This window comes from Tachysurus fulvidraco, chromosome 8 (genome assembly GCF_022655615.1).
Source record: "Tachysurus fulvidraco isolate hzauxx_2018 chromosome 8, HZAU_PFXX_2.0, whole genome shotgun sequence".
NCBI lineage: Eukaryota > Metazoa > Chordata > Actinopteri > Siluriformes > Bagridae > Tachysurus > Tachysurus fulvidraco.
In genome coordinates, this window is record NC_062525.1 from 14,904,158 (window position 1) to 14,914,927 (window position 10,770).

Sequence of the window (10,770 nt, forward strand, 5' to 3'; positions counted from 1 at the left end):
AAACTCAACTGCATCCAGTTTGATTAATGACGGCCAGTGTGTTTTATTCAGATGTGCAGTGTTGACCGAAACTGTCCTTTAGTGACCGGCTGTGAATATTTTTCTTATTCTGCTTGTGCCCTGGCTTAGTGGTTAGCATGTTCGACTCGCACCTCCAGGGTTAGGGTTCGTTGTTTGCATGTTCTCCACGTGCCTCTGGGGTTTCCTCCGGGTACTCCGGTTTCCTCTCCCGGTACAAAGACCTGCATGGTAGGTTGATTGGCATCTCTGGAAAATTGTCCTTATGAGTGCCAGCCCTCCATGGTTGAGGTAGTTCGGATAAGCAGTAGAAAATGAGTGAGTGCTTGTGCCCTTGGAAATTGTGTATAAACTAGGTTATTTGGACCCTGTTCTGTTTGTAGAGCTTTGTTTACAAGTTGTATATCCATTTCCATTTTTAATCGGTTGTAGTGAAGGTGAAGAAAGGTCTGACTGTGCAACGTCCTGCTGCATTGAGAATTACCATAAAATGATAACTGTTATAACATGCATGTGTGCTCCAATTTCCAGGTAATCCATAATTTACAACTGGGGATTTATGAGCAAGAAGAGGAAATCATTCGACTCCGAGGACAGATCAGTGAGCTGCAAACTTCACCAAAGAGGTCATCACTATAATAACTACTGACTATCCAGTAGTTCTGTGACTTTGGCATGTTGTGCATAGTTTTCCTTTATTTATTTTTGGGAACGTCCCAGTGTCCCAACATTAGTCAAATTTGTCAGCATGTACTTCTGGGAACAATTTTCCTTCTGTCTTTTAAAACATTAAAGAATTTTATATTTCAGTGATTTGATGTTTTTGGTTTGCGCATTGGGGAAATAGGTATTGTGCGCTCTTGGCCAGTCTGACCATAATCTTGGTAATTCGGTCTAACGGCAGGCTAGGGAATGTCTTTGGCTAAAGTTTAAAATACAACCTGAGAGAATTCTTTGTGGCATGGATACTACAAAATGTTGGAAACATTCCTTTGGGATTCTGGTCCATGCTGACAAGATTGCATGACCATTCCTGCCGATAACGCACATCTCCGTTTCTGCCACATCCACAGGTGTTCTACTGGATTCAGATCTGGCCACTGAAGAATAGTGTACTTATTGTTATGGTCATGAAATTATTTTGAGATTATTTTACTTTGTGACCTAGTGTTCTCATGCTAGAATAAGCCAGTGGAACCCATTGTGCTTTTCTGCTGTTGTAGCACATCCACATTAAAATTTGATGTATTTGTGCATTCTTTGATGCTTTTCTGATCACCACATATTGTACAGATTATCTAACCCTAACCTTGTACCCTTTGTCTGGTCAAACCTGCATAATCTCTGGCTTCTCTTATCGACAAGGAATATGCAGCGGTGTGAAAGTTTGCCCCTTACTGATTTAAAAAAAAAAGTGAACATTTGTCACACAATGTTTTAGACCATCAAACAAATTTAAATAATAAAGAAAAGTAAACACAACATGCAGTTTTTAAAAGGAAGGTTTTTATTGTTAAGGGAAAACAAAATCCATACCCACATGGCCTTGTGTGAAGGTGTCTGGCCCCTTTTAAAACATAACTTATCTGGTTTATCACACCTGAGTTAAATTTCTCTAGCCGCAATCAAGAAATCACTTTAAGAACCGAAGAACAAAAGATCCTCAAAAGCTACACATGCCGAGATCCAAAGAAATTCAGGAACAAATGAGAAAGTTGAGATCAGCCTGGAAAAGGTTATAAAGCCATTTCTAAAGCTTTGGGACTCCAGTGAGAGATCTTAAATCAGTGCTTATGCACTCGTACACCAGATTTAATCCTAGCTATATTTTGTGTCTCAAATTTCTTTTTTTGTTTCCATATCCAGGTGATCCAGAGTTTCCAAGTGATTCCTGAACAAAAACAGGTACATTTTCAGAGACAAATGGCAAAAATGTAGATATAATTAATTACTCAGTCATAAATTATATGTAGATTTCTGTGACATATTTCTGTATATTCTGAGTATGTATAGAACTTGAGTATTTGACATGTTAATGTATCCTATAGAATGTATGTTTATTTATACTGTAGCTCCTTGTGAAAATGCTTGTGTGTGTGCCTTGTTAAACCAAAAAAATCAATCATAAAATAAAGACAAACCATTGCTAATGTTATTTGAACTGAATTTACTTTTTCTCCATGCCCTTAAATTGTTGTTATTTAATTGTGACTTTAATTATTATTAAACTAATTTGGTTCACATCTGTTATTCATTTCACATAGTTACAGAGCATTTGTCATTTAGTTTGTGATATCACTACATCAGTTGAAGTCATTGATTCTTTTGTCTTGTGTTAATTAATAGATGATGAACCAGAACATAACCAGTAACATTCTGCTACAGACCTCGTGTGCTATGCAAGCTATCTTAGATTTATTTATTTATTTTTTTTTAAGAGTGAAGACGTGTCTTCTTTAGTCTCAGTGTCAGCAGGTAGTTATAATTTACTCATTTTGGCTACCAGCCAATTTATGATGGTCCGCCTTGGCATTAGTGATGGTATAGTGTCATAATATTATGAAACTTTTCTTTATTAAAAAAGTATGTAATAGAATTCTTAAATCTGTTTAATTTTTAAACTTATGCATCTGTCAGCATCCTGTTTAAACGAGAGCAGTGCATTTCAGTTGTCCCAGGATGAAGTTAATTAAAACCTTGATGAGACCACTGTTTTATAAACAGACCGGATGAATGAATAACACACCACTGATTCCGGATGAATGAATAACACACCACTGATTTCTCAGTTTGTGTAAACACGTGTAAACCCACTATCACTCACTGCCCAGGCTTACACACAAAGAGAAAGAATAGTGATTAGAAATTAAATGCCTTCATCAAAGAAACGACAACGAGTCCATTTAGAGTAAAACACTAGATACTATAGTCGGACATTTTGGCGGATAGACTCCTAGACGCAAACCGCAGGCCTAGTGCTGGTTGGTTGAAACCTGCTGCCTGTTACCCGGATGTAGCAGTTGGGTAACTACGTCATTGTTCACCGCCGGACGCTCTATGGATATTATAATGGACAAACACAACTAGATAATTATTAATAAAATCACAGGTATGTTCGTTATTTCATTTTAATATCATACACAGTCGTTGTTGGTACAGCTGTAGGCGCCGCATAGCTCTTTCGCGCGCCTGCGGGTGAGGTGAAAGGGTCGGTTAGTGCGGCGAGTTTGTGATGTCGGTGCGGAGTGTGTACGCTAAGCTAAGCTAATGTTTCTGTGCTAAAGCGCACCGGCGAATTTTAAACCTCGTGCCCCTCTTATCCTGGTGTCCACTAGGTGTTCAGAAAGCGAACACATTCTGAACACCACAGTAATGTAACCTCCGCTTTTTAAAGCGTGCATTTGTATGTAAGGGTCGCTCGGTTTTATGCAGTGCGGCGCGGGGTAGTTGTCTCGCTCATTCGTACTATTCCACACGTCGAAAGCGGCGTAATACAGTACTGGATACTGTGTCAAAAATAATAGGCCACCAGATGGCGTACTGATTTTGACCTACTGTTAAGTACAACAGTACCGAGATTAAGCTGTGTACTATGATAGTACTGTAATATGCATTTGGGTTTGTATAACAGCTACACTTTTGTGTTTCGCCTTACCATGGTGTTGGCCGCACAATGAAAAAACGAGCGGATTTGAGTGCCGAGAGGACAGAGACAACGTATATTGCAGTTTCCTTTCTTTTAATTTTTGCCGCGTTTCGTCAAAAAAACAAAATGTTAATAGTGATAAGCACGAGGCCTGTGCCGTCCCCAGGAAGCCGGAGTTAGCTTAGCTGCATTAACAGGCTAGTTGTAATTGGAGGAGGGCAGCGGTGCAGCTCCAGGGTTTCACTTCTCCCACAACACTACCCTGTGTAAGCAGACATCAAGTCTTCATGTGAAATGGACTTAACAAATGAACCTGTACATAGACATATACTATGCTGTGCCCTAGTTATATGATGAGCCCGTGACAGAACTAGCGCCAGTTCATATGTTGATAATGTAAGGCTGCCTGTTGTCTGTGACATAGCTAAAGCCTCACAGTTCGTGGGTCACAAATTATCGTGACATACGTTAAACAGTAGATTCAAGAACATCTCCCAGTGTTGGCCGGAATTTTTTGTTAGTAAACTACAAAATCGGTTTGGTGGTTTGAAGTTCACGGTTTTGGAAATGTCGACATTCCTTCTGCATTTCCTGCAAGTCACGTGGTGCCCCTGTAGCGTAGCAGGGTACACGCTGTGTCTGCAACAGCTCTCTGAAAGCACGTGCACATATCCCCGTTTTCAGGAAACATTCTGTTAATTCGTTAAATGCTGGCTTCATGATTTACAACGTCAAAAACCGTATTGCATAAGCACGAGAAATGAAATCATATTTCATTTAGTGTGAATCATATTCTATGAAAAGTGAATGTATGCCATGCATTTCAAATTTTATTGATCACATGGACAATCACACAATATGACATGCAGTGAAATGCTTTTTACGACTGTCTGTGCAAATAAAGAGGAATCAAATAGAAAGGGGAGTGAAAGTCAAAATTCAATAAAGTGATACAGTAAAGCAAAATCGAAATAGCTGTGCAAAGTAGAGAAGCAAATGAAATGCTTGGTATTAGCTGTATGACCAGTGGAAAAATCAATAAACAAAATATTTAAAAAGAAAATTAAAAATGTACAGTTACTTATGAAATACATATGAATTGTATGGATATTGTATGGCTGTTTTGAATAACTTACGAATAAAGTGCATATGTGACTTTATGTGCAGAATGAACGATGACTATAGTTGACAAAGCTTCAGAGAAATCTGACTTTGAGTCAGCGCTGTGTAAGCACTCCAGCTCCCTGAATCCTGTCTCCTCTGGAGGCCTGGACAACGGCAGCTCCAGCTGGAGTGTCGACTCTTCTACAGCTGAGCTTTCCAGGAGCATGGCTACCTGTGTGGCCCCCAGCCTTGAAGTTGCTTTGTATGGAGGCAACACAACCCTTCCTGCTGAGAGGCCAAATGAGCAAGGCAAGTACTTCAGGGTTTACTTCATCTACCAAGGGTTATCTACTTGCGTGTCTTTTATTTAGGGTGAGCATATAACACATCTTGTGTCTGCTTTGTCATGCAGTGGCCGTGAGCTGTGGCGATGGCATCAGTTTGCCGCAAAAGATCCTGTTTCCACCAGAGCGCCTCAGCTTGAAATGGACTCAAGTCCATCGTATTGGAGCAGGTCTCCAGAACCTGGGCAACACATGTTTTCTGAATTCAGCTCTCCAGTGTCTTTCATACACTGCACCACTTGCTAACTACATGCTGTCCAGAGAACATTCCAAAACATGTGGGTCATCACACATTTTGCTGCATCAATTTCTGATGTATTTGGCATACTGGGTTTCTGATCACTGCTGTATTTGCCCTTAAAGGTCATGAGCCCGAATTTTGCATGCTGTGTATCATGCAGAATCACACCATTCAGGTGTTTGCTAATTCGGGGAATGCCATCAAGCCCCTTGGTGTGTTGCATGAACTAAAACGTGAGTATACACCTCCTGACAAGTGAAAATAATACACTATTTCTGTTTGGATTTGAGCATTTTTAATGTATTTGCTTTCACATGATGTAGGGATTGCAAAGCATTTCCGGTGTGGGAATCAAGAAGATGCCCATGAGTTCCTGCGGTACACAGTGGATGCTATGCAAAAGTCCTGCCTGCCTAACAATAAGTGAGTCTGCTTAAAAAATAATTAAATCAGTGTGGTGCAAGATTTATTATTAGTGACTGTTCAGTCGTATTTCCTTTTATGTAATATGTAGACCAGTTGGATAACCAGTATTTTAATGATTCCTCGTCTGCTCTGGCACCTGACAAGTTTAGAGGGCTGTCATAAAGTAAATACGACATATCTGTTAAAGTAGACTAAAATTGTAGCTCCACTTATAGCTGTTTAGCCTTTAACCTGCTCATCTCTGTCAGTAGCCACACAGTGATCAATCACTCAGGCAGGACATTGTCACTTGAAAATTATGAAAGGAAATCTGATATATGTGAAAGCTGTATTTGTGTTCGTGTGTGTGGTCGATGTTGTTTTTGTTTTTAAAGCTCATCTATTTTAACTCTGATTGAAAGCTTTGGACACCAAACTTAATTAAAAACTCATACCACCTGTCACTTGATGTTTACACAATTTTCATTATATCTGATCTTGGCTTTATGAAAATATTCAGATTGGACAGGCAAACGCAGGCTACTACTCTGATCCATCAGATATTTGGAGGATATCTGAGGTCCAGAGGTGAGTTGGCAGTTATGTACTTATATATTTATCTTCTACTTTTTATATGATGGAGACAACCACTAGATTTGAAAAATGATATCATATGCATATACTTTTTATTAGTATCACTGTTTGTAAATGTGGTAAAGCTGAGAACTTTGTTGACTGAGTGATTAATTGAATTATGTTTCCACAGTGAAGTGTATGAATTGCAAAGCAGTATCAGACACATTTGATCCTTATTTGGATATTGCACTGGACATCAAGGTATGGGAAATAAAATTGGTACCCTTATCGAATGTTTACTGCACTACTGCTATAACTATAGTGAACTGTATAGACCATCTATATCAGAAAATATGTTTGTCCTTACATGATCAATACAGGCCTCATGCAGCATCTATAAGACTGTGTTTAACACAGTGTTAAATTAAATGTGTTTCCTTGTGCTGTTTTACAGAATGCCCCGACTATTCTCAAGGCTTTTGAGCAGTTTGTTAAGGCTGAACAGCTCGATTGGGAGAATGCCTACAAGTGCAGCACGTAAGTGTCACATGGCATCTCTGAGCCCATACTAATAGGATAATAACGAGAGCTTTGACTGTAATAAGGACATGAACTTTATATTAAAAAATAATAGATAATGCTGACTATCAGTGTAAAGTCTAAAATATAAGTCTTATTCATTCTATTCTTCTTGTAGTTGTAAGGAAACGGTTCAGGCCTCAAAAAGATTAAGTATTCACCGCAACTCCAATGTGCTCACTATCTCTCTGAAGCGCTTTGCCAACTTCAATGGAGGCAAAATATCCAAGGTCGGTATTTCCTGTAAATGTTTTAATAAGCTTGGAAAATTGTTTGTTGTGACAGATCATTGTACAATGAACACTAAAAAAATCTGTTGCTGTATTGCACTGTAAATCATTCTCAACACAGGACGTGAGATACACTGAGTACTTTGACTTGCGGCCATACATGTCCCAGTCTCACGGAGAGCCGCAGATTTACGGGCTGTATGCTGTGCTGGTGCACTCAGGCTTCAGCTGCTATGCCGGACACTACTACTGCTACGTAAAAGTGAGACCTACTGCACATGTTTAGCTCTCAACTTTTGATCAAGCTTAAAGAAGAGCTTTCTAATGGTGCTGATGGATGGACTAATGTGGAAATGTGTGGTGCTTTGTTTCAGGCAAGTAATGGCCAGTGGTATCAGATGAATGATTCATCAGTGACTCCCACTGATATACGATCTGTGCTGAACCAGCAAGCATACCTGCTGTTCTACATCAAGCAAGGGTATGTTAGAGTTATTAATGCTTGAATAGAATTATAAATAGACTTGAATTAAGATGTCTGTGTTTTTGTTAAAATGTTCTACTCGGATTTTCTTTTTAGGTCTACAGATCTGAAAAATGGAGATTTTAACCAGAAGGGTTTCACTCCAGGCCACTCATCTCCCCGACCCTTAACACCTAAGTTAAACGGGCATTCTTATACGTCCTCAACCATTATCGGCCCACAGCTCCCTCCTACTATGTTAAAGGTAGAGCCACAGCATGCACTTAGAGCTTTTTATTGACAAGAAATTTCCAAATTTTAGATCCACCTTAGGTAACTTTTTACTTATTTTACAGAATAACTCGTATGTCAATGGCAACGGCTCCTCAAAGGAGTACCACAACAGCTCAAAGCCCAGCAGCAGTGACAGCAGCGTGAGCAAAGCCGCCTCCAATGTGTCTTACTCTTCCACCCCATCCTCCGCTTCAAATCAACCTGTCCACCCCACGGGCATGAAGAGGCTCAAGATGAGCTTTACAGTCAGCTATGGAAAGGTGGTGCGGTGCAACCGGACCCAAACAGCTCCATCCAGCAGCTCTTCATCATCGGCCAGCTATTCTCACCCACAGTCTTCATCGTCTACCTCAAAACTCCAGTGCTCCAAGCAGGTCAATGGCACATCCTCGTATAGCAGCTCAACTTTCCTGGTTCCCTATGATGAGGAATCATCGGAGGACTCTGACCAGGAGAGCAGAGTTTTGGACAACGGTACTTCTAAGCTTTCTGGTGTAGCCAAGGCAGCCAGTGTGAACGATGGCATGCACAGTCCTCACTTTAATAGTTCTAGGTCACACTCGCCTAAGACAAATGGATCTAACAGCTTCTCTGAGTCTCACATAGGTACAAATGGGTCAGGACATGGACAAGTCAATGGCTTCAAACATTCTGACAAGGTATGAAACATCTCTTTGTCTTCTTTTCAATCGTATAATTTACAATTTTAATGAAAACAAGCCTTTTAGTTATAGTTGTAATTTGTAGCAATGCATTGCAGTACATCTGCTAAATACTGTAAACACAATACTTTGAAATGACTGTTTGGATGTTAACATCCTTTGGATGGTGATTTTTTTGTTAAGGCATCAGACAGTCCAGCCTCTGAATCTTCCATAAGTGACACTAACTTAGACTCCCAGAGTGTGTCAAGGTAAGCAATGTATCCTAATCACACAAGCTATTTATCTTTATTCAGTCTGGTGCACACTACATTATGCAAGAAGAAGAAATAACAATCACTTTATATTCTCTCTGTTCAGCTCTAAGTCTGAGGGAATGCGTTCCCCATCAGACTCTATGGAAAGTGCTAAACCGCTCACTGACCCTCTCACTCACCCAGTACCCACACCAGGCACAGACACCCAGGCACTGGCTAAGCCAGCAGAACTGACACCTAGCACACAGGCCACATTAACAGAGGCATCAATTCAAGTGAAGGCCACAACAGAGTCCACTCTAAGCAATCACAGACCCGCGCATCAAGGGAGCGATGAGCTTACATCACTGGAAAGACCCAGGATGGAGACAGTGACTGTCAAGGGTGCAGTTAGCAAGGAAGATGGAGAAATGTGTCCGTCAGGCAAACCCAATGCTTGTGAACAAATAAGACTGGCTGAGCACCAAGAACATGATTTAAACCAGCCACATGTTTCTACTGCCACAAAGGACAGAGACAAGGAGTACCATCGCAACTACAGAGAGCTCAAGGACAGGAGCAGAGAACGACATGGACATCGGCCAGAGAGAGAGTATTATCCACAGAAGGAGCGCTCTCGCAGTCGTCACAGAGATAAAGAGTCAGCTCGGTACTGGGATAGATATTCCTACCAGCACGGAGACCGCCACTACAAAAGAGCCAGAGAGGAGCGGTCACAGGATTGGGAGCGGGGCAGGAGATTCCAGAATTCACACCGCTCGTCAAGCCACAATTATAGAGGACTAATGTTGCGCCATGCACGGGAAGACCGTCGTGACAGGTGCCACTACAATGGAGAGCAGAGCAGCAATAGAGCAAAGCCCTCATCTCCATGTACCACTAGCCCTTTGCCCCGGCATGGAACCAGAAAACGCAGCTTGTCTGGTGAAGACAGCATGTCTGAAGAGCGGAGGGCCAAGAAATGTAAAAAGTCAAAGAAGAAAAATAAAGACAAGCACAGGTAAGTAAACATGTTCCTGCAACACAGAGAACTGTCCCTAATGTAAAAACTTTTCCAAGCCCAAGAGTAGTTTTACATTTTTGTAACTAATACCTCTTACATTCTGCAGGAGTTCAGAAAGGGACGTGTCTGTCAAGAACCAGGACAGCAGCTCCAGCCGACAGAAAAAAAAGAAGAAGAAGAAGAGGAGGCATGAGTCAGAGGACAGACTTCACAGACAGGGACGGTCATCAGACAGGCATGACTGGAAAGGCAGGAATGGTGAGGAGAGGAAGAGCCGTAAGCACCAACGCAGCACTGACCGAGATAGTTCTCCTCATCGTTCCAAGCTGCCATGTATGGAGGTTCTTCCCCAGCTCAGTGGTTACTCAGGTATGCAACATGACATTATGATTAAAAATTTTTTTTGCTTTGATGTAAAATTCTGCTCCAGACTGAACTTCTCTTGCTGCAGGTGATGTTGTTAAGCATTATAATGGATATGTCCAAGGATTCTGTCATAAAGAAGTAGTTGCAGAGAACAAATATGGAGCCGTGAACCATATTTCCTCTAACAATAGTGGGAAGATTTCCTTATGTGAAGGAGACATGGGAGAGACAGGCCCTGTGCCGTGCAGATGTAAGTCTATTTTGTTCGTTTCTTTGGGAATTAATAAACTGTTCTTGAGCTACTTAATTTCATTACAAGGCAACCAAATAAATGCAGCGCTCTCTGTTTTTCACAGGAAACAGTGAATTCTGGAGATCTGCCTCTGACCTATGGTGAGATATTGATTATAGTGAAAGACTTTTGGATGTTGAATGGGGCAAAATAAAACAAGATGTACTTAGTTTTAATATTTTGGTTTTTTTTCCCCCTAGAACTCTGAGGACAAAGGACAACTACACTTTACTAAATATTGTAAAGGTGCTTTATTCAATAAAGTCATACTGTATTTTTTGCAGCATAAA

General features: G+C 40.8%; 1 protein-coding gene across 4 annotated transcripts; it reads left to right on the plus strand.

Annotated features, from left to right (window-relative positions):
- The first annotated feature begins 549 nt into the window (after positions 1 to 549).
- LOC113637111 (ubiquitin carboxyl-terminal hydrolase 42-like) lies at positions 550 to 10,770 on the plus strand. Of its 4 annotated transcripts, none has more exons than XM_047817535.1 (19): positions 550 to 1,923; positions 4,832 to 5,077; positions 5,181 to 5,390; positions 5,476 to 5,586; positions 5,677 to 5,776; positions 6,279 to 6,346; positions 6,525 to 6,595; positions 6,789 to 6,871; positions 7,032 to 7,143; positions 7,265 to 7,405; positions 7,518 to 7,624; positions 7,724 to 7,871; positions 7,963 to 8,559; positions 8,746 to 8,813; positions 8,923 to 9,819; positions 9,929 to 10,191; positions 10,274 to 10,438; positions 10,545 to 10,581; positions 10,681 to 10,770. In XM_047817535.1, coding segments are annotated over exons 2-18 (3,381 nt in total). In that variant the 5' UTR covers positions 550 to 1,923; positions 4,832 to 4,839; the 3' UTR covers positions 10,547 to 10,581; positions 10,681 to 10,770. The 4 variants fall into 4 exon arrangements, with proteins under 4 accessions (XP_047673491.1, XP_047673492.1, XP_047673493.1 ...); XM_047817536.1 differs by lacking the exon at positions 550 to 1,923 and adding an exon at positions 2,791 to 3,127 and having other exon boundaries at positions 10,380 to 10,438; XM_027137553.2 differs by lacking the exon at positions 550 to 1,923 and adding an exon at positions 2,793 to 3,127.

Coding starts and splice junctions, on each gene's coding strand:
- LOC113637111 (XM_047817535.1), top strand. CDS start 4,840: ATGACTATAGTTGACAAAGCTTCAGAGAAATCTGACTTTGAGTCAGCG. Junction 5,587..5,676: donor TGTGTTGCATGAACTAAAAC/GTGAGTATACAC, acceptor CACATGATGTAG/GGATTGCAAAGCATTTCCGG. Junction 6,872..7,031: donor AATGCCTACAAGTGCAGCAC/GTAAGTGTCACA, acceptor TTCTTCTTGTAG/TTGTAAGGAAACGGTTCAGG.